General features: G+C 38.4%; 1 protein-coding gene across 15 annotated transcripts in view; it reads right to left on the bottom strand.

The window, feature by feature from the left end:
* The window catches only part of Cntnap5c (contactin associated protein-like 5C), a 648,880-nt gene that overhangs the window by 120,886 nt on the left and 508,920 nt on the right, over positions 1-19,074 (bottom strand). For 14 of the 15 annotated variants that reach the window (XR_385354.3, XR_385355.3, XR_385356.3 and 11 more), the window contains 3 exons: positions 10,170-10,326; positions 3,046-3,173; positions 2,680-2,850 (listed from right to left, as the gene is read on the bottom strand). Coding sequence is in view for 12 of the 15 variants with exons in the window: in XM_006524747.3 (XP_006524810.1) it covers positions 2,680-2,850; positions 3,046-3,173; positions 10,170-10,326 (456 nt within the window). In the remaining 3 variants the exon portion in view is untranslated. The remainder of the gene's footprint in view (positions 1-2,679; positions 2,851-3,045; positions 3,174-10,169; positions 10,327-19,074) is intronic. The other variant, XM_006524750.3, reaches the window with a different exon arrangement.

Below are 19,074 nucleotides of genomic sequence, written 5' to 3'. Positions count from 1 at the left end.
CAGGGACTTTTTGTTGTTGTTGTTAAATACACATTGAGGTTATCATGTCTGTATTATCGAGTGATTGGTAGTCAACCTGATTTTCAGAACCTGACCAAAATTCGGTATGTAATATTTTTTATTTTAAACCAAAATCACAAGAGCTTCCACCCTCAGCAGCTGGGATTCTTAGATTATAAGAAAGTGTAAAGTAACCAATCAATCCAACATGATCTCCTGCAAATTTAATTGTCTGCTTTCTGTGGACTTTCAGGTTTCTAGTATCCACAGATAAAATGTTTAGCTTTCGAGCGCATCTCAGGCAGCAGCATCACTGTGATATGCTCAATCACTTCCCTCAAACTATTGGAGAACTTTCACCTAGACAAGGGACGAAGGGTGCTGAGACTATGCTCTAGCAGCTATGGCAAGAGCAGAGTAAGAGCCAGGTGGGATATAGGTAATAGAGACCATTCAGTGCAAAGAACCCAAAAGCAACAGTTACTTTTATTTATTTATTTATGTGTTGGTTTGTGCCCATTCATTAAAATGCTGGCACACATTTGTGCACGGGTACTGATTCAGCTGTGTGCACATTCATGGAGAGGCTAGAGGATAATGTCAATGTCATTCCTCAGGATGCCCCCAACCCTCAAACTTCTTGTGTGAGGCATATTTTTGCACTGGCTAAAAGGACTCTCTTTGCCCCACCCCCCACCCCCACCCCAAGCTGGGATTATAAGCATACCACATTAGGCTTTTTGTTTTTCTCAGGAGTTCTTGGGATAAAGTTCAGGTTCTCCTGCTTGCAAAGAAAGTGCTTTACTGACTAAGCTAATCTCCCAAGCCCCATATATTTGTTTGCTGTTCATAATCACCATTCACTTGTAATGGTAAGGAATTTTAATGATATAACAGTTCACCACCAAAGAAACACATGCACACATGCATACATACATCCTAAAGTCACTGTCAATTTTTAACAAAATATAAGTGACCCTTAACTAAATACATCATTATAAAATGTCATAAAACTTAACACTTAGGAAACATTATACCCAAGGAATCAGCTGTACATAGTACATGGGCTCCATGAAAAATCAGGTGAGTGTGCTTGCTTTTGAGAGTAAGAAAGCAGGCTATCCCTTTCATTTCTATTATTTTGCCTCCCTTCTGTAACCAGGACATTTACATACTTGGGTATGAACACTACAATCAAAAGAGCTCAAGACATTGCGAACCCTTGATGATTTTGTTTAGTTTCTACTAAACAGGAGAGAAATCTATGACAATTCTGCATTAAAATACTTTCTAGAAAGATTTTTGAGTACTTGGATTTTTTTATACTACTAGAATTGATCCTGGTAAAGACAGATATATAATTTTGGGGCTTTCCAAACTTGCCTATGTATTGAAAAATACTCCGAAAGCTTTTGAAAATCTATGAGTTTTTATGGAACAAAAAATTTAAAATGTTATCTGTATAGTAGAAAGGCTAATCGAATTTGTAGTCTCATTTAAACATGAACAGGTGCAAGAAATCAATTATAGTGAAGTCACTGAGAACTTTGCAGAAATACAAACTATGGACAGATTTTTTTAAAGTTATCATTACTGAAACAGACTAGAGCAATGGTTTTCTATTTTCATAAAAATTAATTAATCGTTGCTATATTTATTTTTCCTTTGGTACTTGTATGTGGTTGTTAGCATTCTGACATGTAGTGTCTCACAGTAGAAAATCTTCCTATCCACATTTGTTTAGGGTTCATTTGCCTTCGTGATCATTACTTCACAGAGGTCACAGATGACGAGGAAGGCTTCACACAGGTATAAGTCATGCATCTAAACCTGCACACAAACAGCTGTTGACAAGAAAGAGGCCGAAAACTGCATGAATTCCACTGACTTGTTACACTCTTCTATTGGTGGGAAATAAGAAATCATGTGTATGCACATGTGTGCATGTGTATAAGTGTGTGTTTATGTTATCTTGTCATGAATGCCAGAGGTCAATGTCCTCCACAATTACTCTCCAACTTAGCGTTGGGAACAGCATCTCTGACTGAAACCTGAACTCACCAGTCCTGCTACATGAGCACCGTTGCTCGACCTATCTATGCTTCCTCTGTCATGGAAACTGTTGGCTATGTTACTTGGGTTCCAGTGAAATGAACTCAGGTCCTCATGCTTGCAGGAAAGTCATTTACTGGTTTAGCTATTTTCCCAGATTAGAACAAACAAACAAACAAACAAAAAACCCAACAAAAACAAACAAACAAAAGAAAACAACCAAAAATGACTTCTGAAACATGGGAACAAGAGTAAAGTGGATCCTGAATATGATGAGAATAGTCAATAATAGTCATCCCTGTTTTCTGTATATTGAAATATTTGAGTGTTATAGCTTAAAGTGAATGGTAAGAAATATCCGTGCCTTAATGGAGAATGGAGCCTGAAAAAGGTATGCACAGCTACTTTTGGAATGCACATATCCTGGTGAAACAGTATATGTTGATAGAACATAATAAACCATCCTAAGACATTAGCTAGGTTTGACAGCTTCAGTGCTAATTTTACTGATAGCCAGTGATACTAGCTTGACGGTGAAAACTTGTACTGATGGCTGGTGGCAGAGATAAAGTGAATACTTGTTTTCTGTCGACCACTGACATTAAACTCATAAATGATGGAACTTACAGCTCATTTCAAGTCGGAGGAAGTCTTTAATGCCAAGGATTTCTAGGAAAACTCCTGATAAAGCAGTGGTTTTAAAAAAGAAGAAAATGTCAGCGCTGAATTCCACACGGAAGGTAGGAAAGTGAAGGAAAGAGGCTTCGGTAGAAAATGAGACAGCATTCCAGAAGTGTCCTGTGAAACAGAGAGGCCTTAAACTTGCCTGGTTTGTTTCTAGAGAGATATGGAAAAGCAATGGACTTGTGGGTAATTTTTAAGACTAGGAGGACATGGAAAGGAAAATGGATAAGGGAGCCAAAATCTGTTATGCTCATGCAATTCAGAAAATGGGTGCAGGAGTTGGAAGGAGGGTGAAGGTGTTGAACTCACGGTCACCATAGCAACGCAAGGGGCCAATTCTCCAAGCAGCTTCTGATTTTGATCTGTTGGTATCAGTAATAATTATCTGAGTTACGGGCAAGTGATCTTTGAAAGACAGATAACCAGTATCGTTTGTCCTGCAAAACACAAATTTAAGGAGCAGGGAGAAAGGAAAAAATGTATATTATCTAGAGATACTGTACTAGTACCCATATTTGGCAAAAGGATTATGGATTGGATACAGCCTGGCTAGGGTTGGAAAGAACATAACTGAAGGTTTTTTTATTTGGGGGCCTACATGAATAGTTGCAATACCAATTACATAATACATGGCCTGCTTTCAAACACCACTGGATTTTATATCTTCCCTAAATATTCTTGCAGGAACACAGGTAATTTAAAAAGATCACAGTGCAGATTGTGGCCAAGAAGACCCAAATGCTCACTAAAGTGTTAACGTGACATTAAAAATCACTTCACTTTCCTGTAAAGAACAAAATCTTCTACCTCCTCAGATAGAACTAACTGGAAAGCACATATCACAAATCCCTTTCAAAAATGACTCACAGAACTTGGCTAAATCATCTTCCAATGGGTTTTAATCAGGTTTGAATGTTCTTTATCACCTTTTAAGTTGTGTTAAAATAAACCTCTATAGTTAATTGGTTTTTCCTTTATTCCTTAGAAAGAGATTGCTGTTTAAAGTCTCTGGCTCTGTTCTTATTAATTATGCAAATAAGGAATTACTAGTTTTATTTTTATTAGAAAAACAAACAAAAAGAATAGAGAAAGCCAATGTTTCCTCGACATTTAAAGCTAGTTTTTCCTGAGTCAATGTGAAGATGGAACTACTTGGCAGAGCATAAACTTTGGAAGTGGAAAGCTGGTGTTCTGTTGCTGTGGAGATAGTCCAGTATACATGGAAGCTGAGCATGGAGACCTGAATCTGGATCTTCTGAAGCTAAACTAAAACCACGGTCTTGTGACTTAAACACCTGCAGTGTAGTAAAGAAAAAAAACACACACACATATTCTCTCATGAAGAAACATGAGATGCTCTGTTGTACTTCTTTTCCCCATTTTTATGTCACATGCTGGGTTATCTTCTGTAGACATTGCTGCATGCATGACAGCACCCCTGAGTCCGTGAGCTGTTATTGGTAGGTCTCTGGCTGACCTTCCTACTCTATTCACACCGGCATTCTCCTCACTCAACACATTTCAATTGATTGGGTTTCAGTTTGCTACTTTGTAATCATTTTGAAACTGACTCCCTAAGATTACACCTTGGTCACCTTGGCAGATGCTGTGGGAGAGCACAACCTCCTTGGTTACACATTCGCAGCTCTTTTGCTTTATTCATACAGAACAGGTCCGTCCATTGCAAGGTAAATTTATCAGAAACCCCATGTGGAAAATACTTTGGAAAATCAGAAATATAACTTTACTCTACCCAGAATTTAATAAAGTAAATGTTATTATTTTGGCATGAAATTCTTAGCATTCAGTCTTTTATTTCACTACAGTGAGATTGTATTTATCTACAGTTTTCATAAACATAAATTTAATTTAATATATAAATGAATGTTGTCTCTTATAATTACTTCAGGACTTTGTAATACTATAGATAATAATAATAGTAGTATAAATAGCAACATACTTTTTCAAAACTGACACATGCCACATTTCATAGATGTGAAGAATTATTTGCTATCCCAGAAAGCAATTTCCAGAAACAGTACTCTGCCTCTCCCCATTCATGAAAATAAAACCAGGACCTGAAGAACCAAGATTCTGAATGATTTAGATCATTTAGTTAACACATGACATTTAACACATTTAACACATGACAAATGTAGGATTTGAATGTCCTGTTCCATAGTAAAAATCTAGTGGTTGATTACAATTAGCAGTCAGACTATAGCAGTGGTAGGTACCAGAAAAAAAAATAAATTGGAACAACTGTTTGTTTTAAGTACATGATCAGGTCACAATATCAGTGCTGGAGATGTGCAAAGGAATAGAATTAACTCATTTCCTTGTGCATAATGATAATTCTGTACTTTAAATACACACTCATTGGGATCATCTTAAGATAGCCATGTGCTTTGCCATGGACTGTGTAAGCACACACACGCACACACGCACACACACACACACACACACACACACACACACACACACACACACCAAGGTGGAGATGGCAGGAAAAAGTTGCTCTCAGGAAGGAACATGACAGAAATGAGGAGTAGACTGTCACATCAGATAGGTCCTGGATGCCAGCTAATCGAAGACTCCAGAAAATTTTCAGCAAGAAGAGGCTGCCAGGAAAATCTCTCTGGGTGTGGCTGTGTGACTCTGGTGAGGGCTGACTACCTCTCCTCCCTTCACTGTATGAGTTACCTCTCATGGCGTTGTGATCAAAGTTAATTTGGCTCACAATTAGCAGCTTGTGGCACCGAGTCACAATGCAGTCAGCATGTGAAGAGGTGGATGCTGGCGCTGAGCTCCATTGTCCCCATTTACTCAGTCTAAATCCACAGGACTTGGCATGGTCCTTGCATCTCTCATAATAACATAATCGTACTTCTGTCCTTGGTGATTTGAGATGATGTCCAGTTGGCCATCCTTGTTGACCATCACATATCTATACCTATGATATTCTCTCAAGGAGTGTGCAGTTCTCAACATACTCTGCATGGTTAGAGTTTTTCACTTGGTATTGGCTCTGTGGAAATCTGTGTACACAGACTGAGTCATTTTTTCTCCTTTTTTTTTGTTTGTTTGTTTTTTGTTTTTTTGTTTTTTTTTGTTTTTTTTTTTTTTTGAGACAGGGTTTCCCTGTGTAGCCCTGGCTGTCCTGGAACTCACTCTATAGTCCAGGCTGGCCTCGAACTCAGAAATCCACTTGTCTCTGCCTCCCAAGTGCTGGGATTAAAGGCATGTGCCACCACACCTCCTGGCTTGCTCTCTCTCGCTTGCTCGCCATTTTTCTCAATCTGTCACAATCCATCCTTTAACAATTCTAAAATGGGGTTCTTGTCAATCTAACAATGTGTAAAACAATTAAAATAATACAAATAAAAACTCAAGGTGTTTTACTATTGCATTATTTGTTAATGGCAAAACATCATTTACAAGTCAAATCCTCATCATAGAAAGTTGAAAATAATTAATGAAAAAAGCAGAATATGGAGGACACTGAACCCATTAAAGTCAGCATGATGTCTTAGTTTGTATGTTGATTTTGTAAAGTCAAGAAAAGATTTGCAATATATTTCACTTTTTTTTCTGAGACATGTTGAAAAGCAGTACATTTAATTTGATCCACATTTAGTAATAAGTGAATCTGCAGGATAAAATCCTGTATGTCTATTAAATACTTATATTTGGAAGTAGTGTACAAATTAAACCATTATCTGCAGGAGTATTTTACAGGTGACAATGTGTCAGTGCCTACACACCACTGATGAAATGACACTTACCCCCTACTCCCCAACTACAATTATCCTTCAAAACCTATAGTTCTGATTTGTTTTCTTTTATTGTTTTATACATCGGTAGATTGACTATAACCCCATTTTAGAACTCCATAAAGGTAGGGAGGTGTGGAGTGTCAGGGGCATTTCCTCATCCACAAGGATTTCAGGGGCTGGTATTACCCAGGTCTTCTGCAGTCAATCCATTAATGAAAATGTTATATCATGTCCAGACAACATCTGTCTTTTTCCCTGAATGTTTATCATTCTTCGGCTTTAAAACGTTCCCCAATTCCTCTTCTGTGATGTTTCCTAAGACTTAGACAGAATGACATAAATGCTCCATTTAGGGATGAACACCCCACCATCCGACTCTCAATACTGAGGCCAATTTAGATTTTCTTGACTTCCATACTACATACAGTAAGTAGCCTCTCATTCAAACTTGGACAAGCAAGTATATTTAAAGTCAGTGGCTACAGAGAAAATGTAGAAATGAAGGTAAGTGTGGGGGCCTACTGATACAGGCTCCAATAGAAGATGGTCAGGATGAGAGACAGGAATGGAAAATTACAAAAAGTAGTTCTAGAAATACATGAAACTATCCAACAATAAAAAATAAAAATAATTTTTTCACATGGGATAGATACATGAAAATTCAAAGTGCTAGTGAGGTAAAATTTTCTTTTTTCTATTCATATATTCTGAAATCTTTGAATGCCTTATAATAAAGGTGTATTTATTTTAAAATAAATCTTAAAGTTATACATTCAGAAAATTAATTAACTTTATGTATTTTTTTATAAATGTGGCAGATCAGGACTTAGAACAGTAATGGAGTTAGTTGAGCAGACAAGGGAGACAAAGGGCACACCTTGTAGATTCAGGTCTGAGTGTGAGCTACCAAGAGCAGTAAACCAGTGTTATTTCTCAGTAGCTCTCCACATTTTTTTCCTCAGATAGCACTTGCCCATGGACTGCAACTTTCAGGTTTGGCTAAGTGTCAAATATCACTAGTCCTTGGTGTCTCTGTAAGACTTACTAGATGACAAATATAGAGAAACCTCATTCTACATCTTAATTTTGTGAGCACGTGTGTGTGTGTGTGTGTGTGTGTGTGTGTGTGTGTGTGTGTGTGTGTGTGTGTGCTGGGTCCTGATTACATATCCAGTCTGTTAGCCTATGTCTTTTATTGGGGAATTGAGTCTATTGATGTTAAGAGACATTAAGGAATAGTGATTTCAGCTTCCAGTTATTTTTGTTGTTAGAGGTGGAATTATGTTTGTGTGGCTATCTTCTTTTGTGTTTGTTTAAAGATTACTTTCTTGCTTTTTCTAGGGTGTAATTTCCCTCTTGTGTTGGTGTTTTCCATCTATCATCCTTTGTAGGGCTGGATTTGTGGAAAGGTATTGTGTAAATTTGGTTTTGTCATGGAATATCTTGGCTTCTCCATCTATGATAATTGAGAATTTGGCTGGCATTTGTGTTCTCTTAGGGTCTATATGACATCTGTCCAGGATCTTCTAGCTTTCATAGTCTCTGGTGGGAAGTCTGGTGTAATTCTGATAGGTCTGCCTTTGTATGTTACTTCAACTTTTTCCCTTACTGTTTTTAATATTCTTTCTTTGTTTTGTGAATTTGGTGTTTTGACTATTATGTCACAGGAGGAATTTCTTTTCTCATCCAACCTATTTGGAGTTCTGTAGACTTCTTCTATGTTTATAGACATCTCTTTCTTTAGGTTAGAGAAGTTTTCTTCTCTAATTTTGTTGAAGATATTTACTGGCCCTTTAAGTTAGGAATCTTCACTCACTTCTCTATCTATTAGCCTTAGGTTTGGTCTTCTCATTGTGTCCTGGATTTCCTGGGTGTTTTGGGTTAGGATCTTTTTGCATTTTGCATTTTCTTTGACAGTTGTGTTGATGTTTTCTATGGTATCTTCTGCCCCTGAGATTCTCTCTTCTGTCTCTTATATTCTGTTGGTGATGCTTGTGTCTATAACCCCTGTTCTCTTTCCTATGTTTTCTATATCCAGGGTTGTCTCCCTTTTTGATTTCTTTATTGATTCTATTTCCATTTTTAGATCCTGGATGGTTTTGTTCAATTCCTTCACTTGTTTGCTTGTGTTTTCCTGTAATTCTCTAAGGAATTTTTGGGTTCCCTCTTTAAAGGCTTCTACCTATTTACCTGTGTTCTCCTGTATTTCTTTATGGAAGTTATTTATGTCCTTCTTAAAGTCCTTTATCATCATTATGAGATGTGACTTTAAATCAGAGTCTTCATTTTCAGGTGAGTGTGTTAGGGTATCCAATTCTTTGGCTCCTGTGCCCTGATGAATCTGGGCTGGTTCCTCTTGGGCCAGCAATTTGAGCAGAAGTGTTTGTGTTACCTGTGCTCACAGGTGTGCCAGCACTCCTGGGAGACCAGCTTCCTGTAGGCAGTATTTGGGTATGGAGCATTGTGGCACAGAAGCCGCTCTGGGTGCTGTGGCACAGGATCAGCTCTGGGCACAGATGGAAACCAGAAAGCTAGGAGATTCTTATGTACAACTTATGATGCTCTGTAACATTGCCCTCGAAGTTAATTCTGATTTGTCAATAAAAATGGATAAAACCTTTAGCTAAGTAGAAGGAGAGAGGTAAGTGGAGTTTCAGTTTTTGGGACCATGAGGAAAGCAAAGGGAGGAGGAGAGAGAAAGACACCATGGTGTAAGGAATGCTGAGAACTGGCCATAAGGTCTGTTCAGACTGAGTAAGGGCAGCCTAGATGGATTAAGGCATGTTATATCTCTGGGTTATCGATAGGGAAGTAGACAAAATAACATAGAGAATTGCTATCTGCCCAGTTCTAATGCTATTAATGCTTATGTTAAATATAAGTGTTTTGTGTTTTTTATTTGGGAAATAAATGATCAGAGGTGAGGTAGAAACTGCAAAGTAATTTTTAGCAGAATAGATGATGTCTTTAAAAAAAGTGCTGGTGGAATCTGAGGAATAACAATGAATGCTGTTTGCTTCCTTCCACAGACATTCATAAGCATATGCATTGACAAAAACAAAGGAACATCTACACACGCACACATGCATACACAGACAAACACACACACACACACACACACACACACACACACACGGGAGGGGAAAATGAAAACCCAAATAAATGGCAAAACTCATAGTTCATTGCATTCCTTGCTTAGAATGGAAAGTTCAGAATACAAGGTGTTCCACGAACTTCACTATTACTCTACAACATACAAGAGCTGACAATTTACTGTTTTATTTTTTGTTTTTGTATATGAGTATATTCCTCATATGTACATGGACCATGTGCATGCAATTTATGCCACAAGAAGCCTTAGATGTTTTGGAATTATGACAGTTGTCAGCCAACAGCCAACATATTGGTGCTAGCAAGCAAATACAGGTTCTTTGGAAGAGCATTCATTGCTCTTAATTGCTGAGATATCTCTCAGGTTCCCAGGTCTTTTGTTTGTTTGTTTGTTTTTGGTTTTTTTTTGGGGGGGGTGTTGGTTTTTTTTTTTTTACAGTTCTAATCCCTATTGAATTTGGTGTGTGCTTATTTCTCTCTTAGTAACAGTTCTGTATATGGGTTAACATTTTTCTACCACTATAGGAAAATGGAAGTTCTTCTTACCATTCATCTGTGTCAGCATCACAATTGCAAAAATGTCGAATGTCCAGGCAGCTCTCTTCCAGCCCACATCCACACTGCTGGACTCCAGGAAGAGAGCCTCCCCAATAAGGATGCTTTTCATTGGACCTCCCAATCCACCAGGTGAATGGGACTCCATCTGAAAGAGAAGATGTTGTATAAGTCATGAATGCAAACGGAAAGGCTATAGTGGAGATCACAATGATGTGTGTGTGTGTGTGTGTGTGTGTGTGTGTGTGTGTACATATAAAGTCTCTCTTCCCCTCATTGTCCTTCTCTTTTCCATACTTTCTGGATTCCATTTTTCCTTTATCTATTTCAAGGCCCTCTATATTTTAATATATACACTTATATACACATGCAGGTGTACATGTAAAATGTTATTTTTATTAAAAGGGCATAGTTACAGATTGGTGAAAAACAGCATTAAGAGTCAAGAACAGAAACTCAGATTAATAGAACATTAGACAATATCACAACAGATTTAGTTGAATCAGCTTAAAACAAGGTTAAAGCCCAATTTTATTTTTATACATAGCAATGCAAAATTTACAGTTTAAATGATGAATTAAAGAATGATTGGCTATATTTTGGGCAGAATAAAGGGATATTTTTAGTTTATAATATCCCTCCCTTCAATTTTTTAAAAGGAAATTTAAGTGAGTCAATGCCATATGTGTTTTTAATTCCTAGTCATGATTGAGTGCTATAGTACCAACAGTCAGTGGAATTAAAAAAAAAAAAAAAACCTGAAAGTTCATGACCACTGCCTCAAAGAAATAATAGAATTTGAATACATTTTTGAAGACAAAAATTTTCTGCACAGAGAGATGAATTTACATATCCATCATAAAAAGGGAGAATATTACAATAAAGTAAAAACTAGAAAAAAAAGTTTTATATTCTCGTTCAACATCTCTGTTATTTCTCTTGCAACTGTTATTCTTTAGGATCTTAATGACTTAATATCACTCTCTCTTATTCTCCTTTCTAATTTTTAAATCAGCTTGTAGACAACCCCCCCCCCAACACACACACACATAACCTGTATGTGTGTGTGTATCTGTGTGTGTATACAGTTGGACCAATATTAACCAAACCTGTGTTCCTTTTTGTAGATAGTAAAGTGTGTAGAAATTAAGGTTAAACAGAATGTAAGCACATGTAAAAGGGATTCTGACATACTCCCCACTGTTTTTGTTTTTTGTTTTCGTTTTTCTGTCATATCAACACCAGAACCTAAGTGACCTTATACTCTTAAGAGGAGTCATGAACTCTCAAGTTCATAGACTTAAGAGGAAACAAGCCTGTGAAGATTCTACCCTTGTGATCTAGGGAAAATGTTCTGAAATTATGATTCATTGAGACATAGGGAAAAAAGAATAACAAGCTTAGGTTCCTGATTTCATTGTTATCTTTTGGTTGTTCTTAATGATTTTGAGTATTGCAGTAGCTAACAGCTTCTATTCAGAAAATAATAGTATATTTCGAACAAGTGCCAACACAGATATGGAACCCCTGGACAGCATCAGCTGAGGGCACCAGACTGGCTTCCCTTGGTAATAGCTGTCTTGGCACATTCTAGATACTTAAAATACAAATATTCCTGGTTCTTTTACTCATTTGCAAGATTTAAGATTATACTATCAAGGCTAGGTATATAGTTCAATTGGCATAGAGTTCTTGCATAGCATGCAGGAAACTCTGGGTTGGATTCCCAGCACCATACACACAAATCAGGTATAGTGATACACTCCTGTAATCCAGTCCTGCAGGGATGTGGGTATAGGGGAAGAGGGGGAGGGAGAGAGCCTGCATCTGGCCATAGTTTGTAGGAGGACTGCAGGACGGATGCTTTCCATATGACCCCAGGTGGTCATCCGTCTGTGTGAATCCACTGACCCCACAGGGCGGGAACTAGACAAGGGTCAGTCTCTGACCGGGTTCTCAGTCTCTGGCATCCCACTCTGGATACAGCAGAGGAGTTGAGAACAGAATACGGGTCCTAGGGCGGCACTAGGCCCTAGAGATGAGGGAAGAGGGCAGGGGGAGAGGGGTCGCTGGGTGGTTCCCATGCAGGTGAGAGTCCTTAGTCTGGGCCTTGATGAACAGAGACAGTCTATGGATTTAGAGCTTTATTGTAGAAAGACAGGGAGAAAGAGAGAAGGTGGAAAGAGAGAGAGACCAGCCCTGGACACTTAGAGAGGGGGGGAGGGAAAGAGAGAAAGAAAGTATAAAAAGGTGAATGCTTAGAGAGAGGTAAAAGCTTAGAGAGAGAATAAGGAAAGTAAAAGCTTAAGAGAGTGAGGAGGGGCCAAGCAGTCCCTCTTATAGTGGGCTGTGTTATCTTGCTGTTGCTAGGTAACTGTGAGGAGGAGACTAGCCAGAAGGCCAGAAGCTTGGAACATTGTGTATGTGACTGCTAGCCACATGCATCTCTTGTGTGGGCCGTGGGGGTGGGTAACTTCGACAGGAGTCAGGGGTCCAGTAGAACATGAGGGAATGTCTTCCGTCACATGTAGGTGAAAATTACCACCACCAGGTCCTACGGGGTTCAAGACTTCAGCTCAACTGGAGACCAGGCTGTCTGTGCATAGCCCATTTCCCCACACAATCCCAGTACTAAGGATGTTGAGACAAGAGGATAAGAAATTCAGCATTGTACTTAGCTATATAACAAGTCATAAGGCAATCTGGGCTACAAGAGATACTGACTCAAACAAACAATAATTATGAAGCAGTTGCAATTTTGCGTTTCGACATGCTAATATGTGGGACTTTCACCCAGGCAAGTTGTTGTACAGGGAAATCCTTATTTTTCATACACTCACTATATTCATATACAAAACACTCACTTCTTCTGAATTATCCACACAATTAAATCTCTCAGAACAATTGGAGGCAAACAGTCAGAGAGAAGACATTCATAAGTCCAACATTGTAAAACATGAAAAATGAGGGAAGCTCATTTTGAAAATGAGCATAGTTATTTTGAGGTGTTAATTCCCGAGAAGAGCTGGAAAAGTCCACCTTCATCACACCACCACAACTGCCCTAAATTCTATATTTCCTTTAGAACTACCTTTCTGCTTAGAGTTCCCCATCTGGATGTCTGCTAGCTAGTTCTCTACTCTTAAAACTATTACTAAATGGCACAAATATCTCTCTCATTTCAAGTAACTCAGTCATCTTTAAAATATTGAGATGAATTCCTCTTAAACAGCTGGTTAGACAAACCATATTTAATGGCCTGAAATCTACATGGTGGGGAGTCCAGACACAATGGTACTCCCATGTACTCCTAGTGTAGGGAGGTAGAGACAGATGGATGTCTAGGCTTCATTGCTAACGAGGCTAGACTATTCAGAACTCCAAACTTGTGAGAAAGAAAACATTGTGAGTGGCATCCTGGGAAAATACCCCAACATTGTTGTTCTCTGACATCCACATGTGCACAGAAAGAAAATAGAGCCTCTGAGTTTGAGGGGTGTGTGTGTGTGTGTGTGTGTGTGTGTGTGTGTGTGTGTGTGTGTGTGTAGAAGTAGGAGGAAGAAAAGAAAAGTGGGGAAAGAATGAGCATAAAGAAAGAGAAGAGAAGGAGGAAAAAGAAAATAAGAGGAGGAAGAGGAACATTAATCTATAGCTACTTCTTCATGAACTGTAAAATATGTTAAATATTGTTTCTGAAATATAAACATTGCAGAACAATAAATTTACTTTTATTAATTGGTAAGACATTCTATGCTGCTTAAGGTTTGCATGATGACTATGAATGTGCTATTTACAGAGGAATGTCCTAAAGAGTGAAGAAAACAAAATATATGTTCTTATATGCATGTGTTTGGAAGTAGAAGCCAGAGATTTGTGTCCAGTGTCTTCCTAAACCACGATCAACCTTATTTTTTGAGATAGGATCTCTCCTTGAGCCAGTTATATCACAATTCAGTTAGACTAGTTGAACAGGAAGCTCCAGGGACTCTTCTCCCTACGCCCAATACTGGAACTACAGACACTCATGGCTGTCCTCATCATTTACACAACCACTTCTAGTTTTCCCTTTTCTTTTTTTATTGATGTGGGTCCGAGGATTTAAATCAGGTCCTTATAACTGCAAACTAAACATTTAACCCTAGTTTATTGAGTCATGGGTCAATTATGGTTTTCTTGATACAAATTAATAATAATAATAATAATAACAATAATAATAATAAATAATCCAGGTAAGGTCATGGAGCAGCCAGTTTGCATAATTAGGGTTTAATCAATGGAATTAGAATTGGAGATTTCTCTTGAATTTTGAATTTTCACAGCTTAATAATAGCAAACACACAGCCTTTCAGTGATGTCTACAAGAAAGCCAGAATAATTTAGCTGCATTTGCATCCAGGAGCCGTTCAGATAAACTTGCAAGTAATACTAGCAAAGAGCTAGAGAGCCTGTGAAAGCAGAGATGCTGCTGTGCGGAGCTGTTGCTGCCAATGTTGTTGCTGTTTTAATTCATTTGATTTTTTTTTAATCTCACATTCTCTTCAGGGAATTAATATTCTTTCCCTCTTTTATTTTCAGTAAAATACAATCACATATTTACTCAGTTCCCTTCTTTTTGTCAATCTTCTTCCAGGTACCTTTGCCCCAATTCCTCCCTTTTATATTACTACTACTACTACTACTAAATATGTATGCATAAATATGTAAGTATTACCTGCTATGTACATTTATTGTTTCTTGCTTACATTTCTGGGCTGACCATTTGCTATTGGAAAGTCAATTAAGGAGCTTATCCATCAGAAAGGCTAATTCTCCCTTTCTCAGCAGTCATTGGTTGCTTTAGTTCTTTTTCCCTATCAGATTACCCCCTTTCACATCAGCATACATATTGGTATTATCATTATCCATGCCTTGTTTGAGCATGCATAGTTTTGAGTGATTATGTATGTAGCTTCCCTGTCATGTTTAGGAGACACAGTTTCACACACTACTTCCTGATCATCTGGCCTTCACAATCTTTCCACTCTCCCTTCCATGATGTTCTCTGAGCTTTAGCTGCAAGGATTGGTGTTTTGAATAAACTCTCTTTGATTTTCAATCTAGTCCTATTTTCGGTTATGCAACCCTTATATCTATGCATATCATGCCTCTCAAATATGATGTCTAGCATTTTCTTCAAACCATATGGCCATTATGCATGATGGTTTTGATTCATCTTAAGCTAGGGTCTTAAATATCACAAGCTGTATTCAAACTCATTATGTAATCAAAGATGGCCTGGAACTTTTGATCCTTCCATTTCTTTTATTTTTTAATTTTTTTTTCCATTTTTTATTAGGCATTTAGCTCATTTACATTTCCAATGCTATACAAAAAGTCCCCCATACCCACCCACCCCCACTCCCCTACCCACCCACTCCCCCTTTTTGGCCCTGGGGTTCCCCTGTACTGGGGCATATAAAGTTTGCATGTCCAATGGGCCTCTCTTTCCAGTGATGGCCGACTAGGCCATCTTTTGATACATATGCAGCTAGAGTCAAGAGCTCCGAGGTACTGGTTAGTTCATAATGTTGTTCCACCTATAGGGTTGCAGATCCCTTTAGCTCCTTGGGTTCTTTCTCTAGCTCCTCCATTGGGAGCCCTGTGATCCATCCATTAGCTGACTGTGAGCATCCACTTCTGTGTTTGCTAGGCCCCGGCATAGTCTCACAAGAGACAGCTACATCTGGGTCCTTTCGATAAAATCTTGCTATTGTATGCAATGGTGTCAGCGTTTGGATGCTGATTATGGGGTGGATCCCTGGATATGGCAGTCTCTACATGGTCCATCCTTTCATCTCAGCTCCAAACTTTGTCTCTGTAACTCCTTCCATGGGTGTTTTGTTCCCACTTCTAAGGAGGGGCATAGTGTCCACACTTCAGTCTTCATTCTTCTTGAGTTTCATGTGTTTAGCAAATTGGATACAGAAAATGTGGTACATCTACACAATGGAGTACTACTCAGCTATTAAAAAGAATGAATTTATGAAATTCCTAGCCAAATGGATGGACCTGGAGGGCATCATCCTGAGTGAGGTAACACATTCACAAAGGAACTCACACAATATGTACTCACTGATAAGTGGATATTAGCCCCAAACCTAGGATTCCCAAGATCCTTCCATTTCTATTTCTCTAGTAGCAGAATAAAGGTGTCCATTACTGTGCCCAGCTCATTCTATGTTGTCCATAGAACCTATGACATCATGAATTCTAGTCAAACACTTTGCCAAGTGAGCTCCAACCAACCTCAGCTCTTCAACTCTGAGTCTAACACCTCCCATTTATGTGTTCATTCACAAGTTAAGCTGAAATGTTGAAAAAAAAAACTGTTTTCATTACTAATCACTTGAAACTTCACAAAACCCTACAGTCTTTCTGAGAAATTCAACCATAAGATCAAGCAATATTAAATATATGTTTTAGATACTTTCTTGTTTCTTTGAATAAAAAAAAATTATCAAGTTTCTGACAAAGGCACCTTAATGGACAATAGGTTATTTTGGATTACAGTTGTGACGTCTATCATAACAGAGAGACATGGTAACAGGAGCAGGAGACGTGATGGTCACGTTGCTTTACACTCAATATACACCATGGATGGAGGGAATAAAAGGAAATAAATGAAGCTGTAATCACTTAAGACCTACCTCCAGTGATTTCCTTCCTGCTATAGGACGTCACCTCATAAATGTGCCATAACATCCCAAAAATGCAGCACAAGCCATGAGGACATTTCATATCTAAACTATGGACCATTAATCCATACAAGTTGTAAATAATTTCTCTCCCTGTCTCTGTCTTACTTTCTCTCTTCCTCTCTCTCTCTCTCTCTCTCTCTCTCTCTCTCTGTATGTGTCAGCATGTGTATGTGCCCAATATATATAATTAACCCTAAAGAGTTATACATAAAATAGTATAAATATTGTATACAATCACTGTGTTAACAGTTTCTTAGCTCTACATTGTATGGAGGTCATAGTGTGATGTATCAATGCTTTGATGGCTCACCTAATATCCAGAGGAAGAAGAGTGTTCCATAATGCATGTATAACATAAATATGAGTAAAATAGGCATCCAAATACAGGTCAGAGCTAGATACTGACTTTGACTAAGAACGCTAAAGAAAGTCTCATGGAAGCAGTGGCACTTGCTTGGAGGTTACATATTGTAGATTTCCACAAACACTGTCCTGTTGTGAGAAGCATTTGTGCAGGTAAGGGCTTCAAGGAAAACAGATCTGACCTACTGCACTGTCTTTAGGAGTAAAATAACTCCACATGAATTAAACATCATCTAATACTGACTGTAGCTGGAGGTCATGGGTGGAGAAAGTAAGGGAGAAAGCTGAGTCCGCTGGAGATATGAGCCATGTAATTATTTCACTGTGTGAACAAAATGCAAAGCAGCTAAAGGCTGGAATAAGAGAAAAGATAGCCAATAGATATAGAGATACGGCACAGTCAGTAATGTGCTTTGTTGAACAAATATGAGGATCTACTCATGAAAAGCCAGGGCAGGTATTATGTCTGTAATCCCAACATTGAAAAGTCAGAGCCAGACCTAAGTGCACACCTGCTAGCCTGACTAAGTCAGGGAATGCTGGGTTAAATGTCAGATTCTGTTTAAAAAAAATAGATGGGGAGGGGAGTGACTGAGAAAGGCAGTCAACATCAACCTCTGCCCTCACATGCAGGTGTACATTCATGCACAAGTATATGCATCCACACAAGGGCACACACACAAAGACATTTTACAAACTCTTTCTTTCTAAACAGCCTACAGTTTCTGAAAAAAAAGAAAGAAAGAAAGAAAGAAAGAAAGAAAGAAAGAAAGAAAGAAAGAAAGAAAGAAAGACAGACAGACAGACAGACAGACAGACAGACAGACAGAAAGAAAGAAAGAAAGAAAGAAAGAAAGAAAGAAAGAAAGGAAGAAAGAAAAAAAGAAAGAAAGAAAGAAAGAAAGAAAGAAAGAAAAAAGAAAGAAAGAAAGAAAGAAAGAAAGAAAGAAAGAAAGAAAGAAAGAAAGAAAGAAGGAACGAACCATACTGTGATGGTTTGTATATTCTTGGGCCAGGGAGTGGCACCATTTGGAGGTGTGGCCTTGTTGGAATAGGTGTGACCTGGTTGGAGGAGGTGTGTCACTGTGGGTGTGGGCTTAAGACCCACACCCTAGTTGCCTGGAAGTCAGTCCTCACTAGCAGCCTTTGGATGAAGATGGAGAACTCTTAGCTCCTCCTGCACCATGCCTGCCTAGATGCTGCCATGCTCCCACCTTGATGGTAATGGGCTGAACCTCTGAACCTGTAAGCCAACCCCAATTAAATGTTGTTTTTTATAAGACTTGCCTTGGTCATGGTGTCTGTTCACAGCAGTAAAACCCTAACTAATACACCTACCATTTTATTAGAGAGAAAACAAGCTCATCTATATCAGAAGATAATGACAAGTATTCATCAGCATCCATCCTTGTCTTGTCAGCCATGAAGAATAGATCAGTGAATATAGTGTGATTAGGAGCTATCCAGCCACGTCAGAAATTAATATCTCCATAATGTTGTTCACTGGTCTCTTTCTCGCTTATTCAACTAAAGTGAAGCCAAGAGCAAGTGGGGGGAATAGAGAAGATTAATGACACTGCCACTCTGAACAAATGATAAATGTCTCTTTGATGAGGTCTCTTAAAGCTGGATCAGCCAAGGCTCTGTAGGGCAGACAACAGGCTTAGAAACGAGGCAAGTGAGGACTAAACTAACATTCTATTTGCATTAAAATTTTATGAAAAAAAGATAGTAAAAGGTTGAGTTTTTTTTTCTGAATAATGATGATGAAGAGCTCAGAATATGAAATGACTTAT

This window comes from Mus musculus, chromosome 17 (genome assembly GCF_000001635.26).
Source record: "Mus musculus strain C57BL/6J chromosome 17, GRCm38.p6 C57BL/6J".
In the NCBI taxonomy this organism is placed as follows: domain Eukaryota; kingdom Metazoa; phylum Chordata; class Mammalia; order Rodentia; family Muridae; genus Mus; species Mus musculus.
The sequence above is the reverse complement of the archived record's forward strand: the minus strand, read 5'-3'. Positions and strand labels throughout refer to the sequence as shown.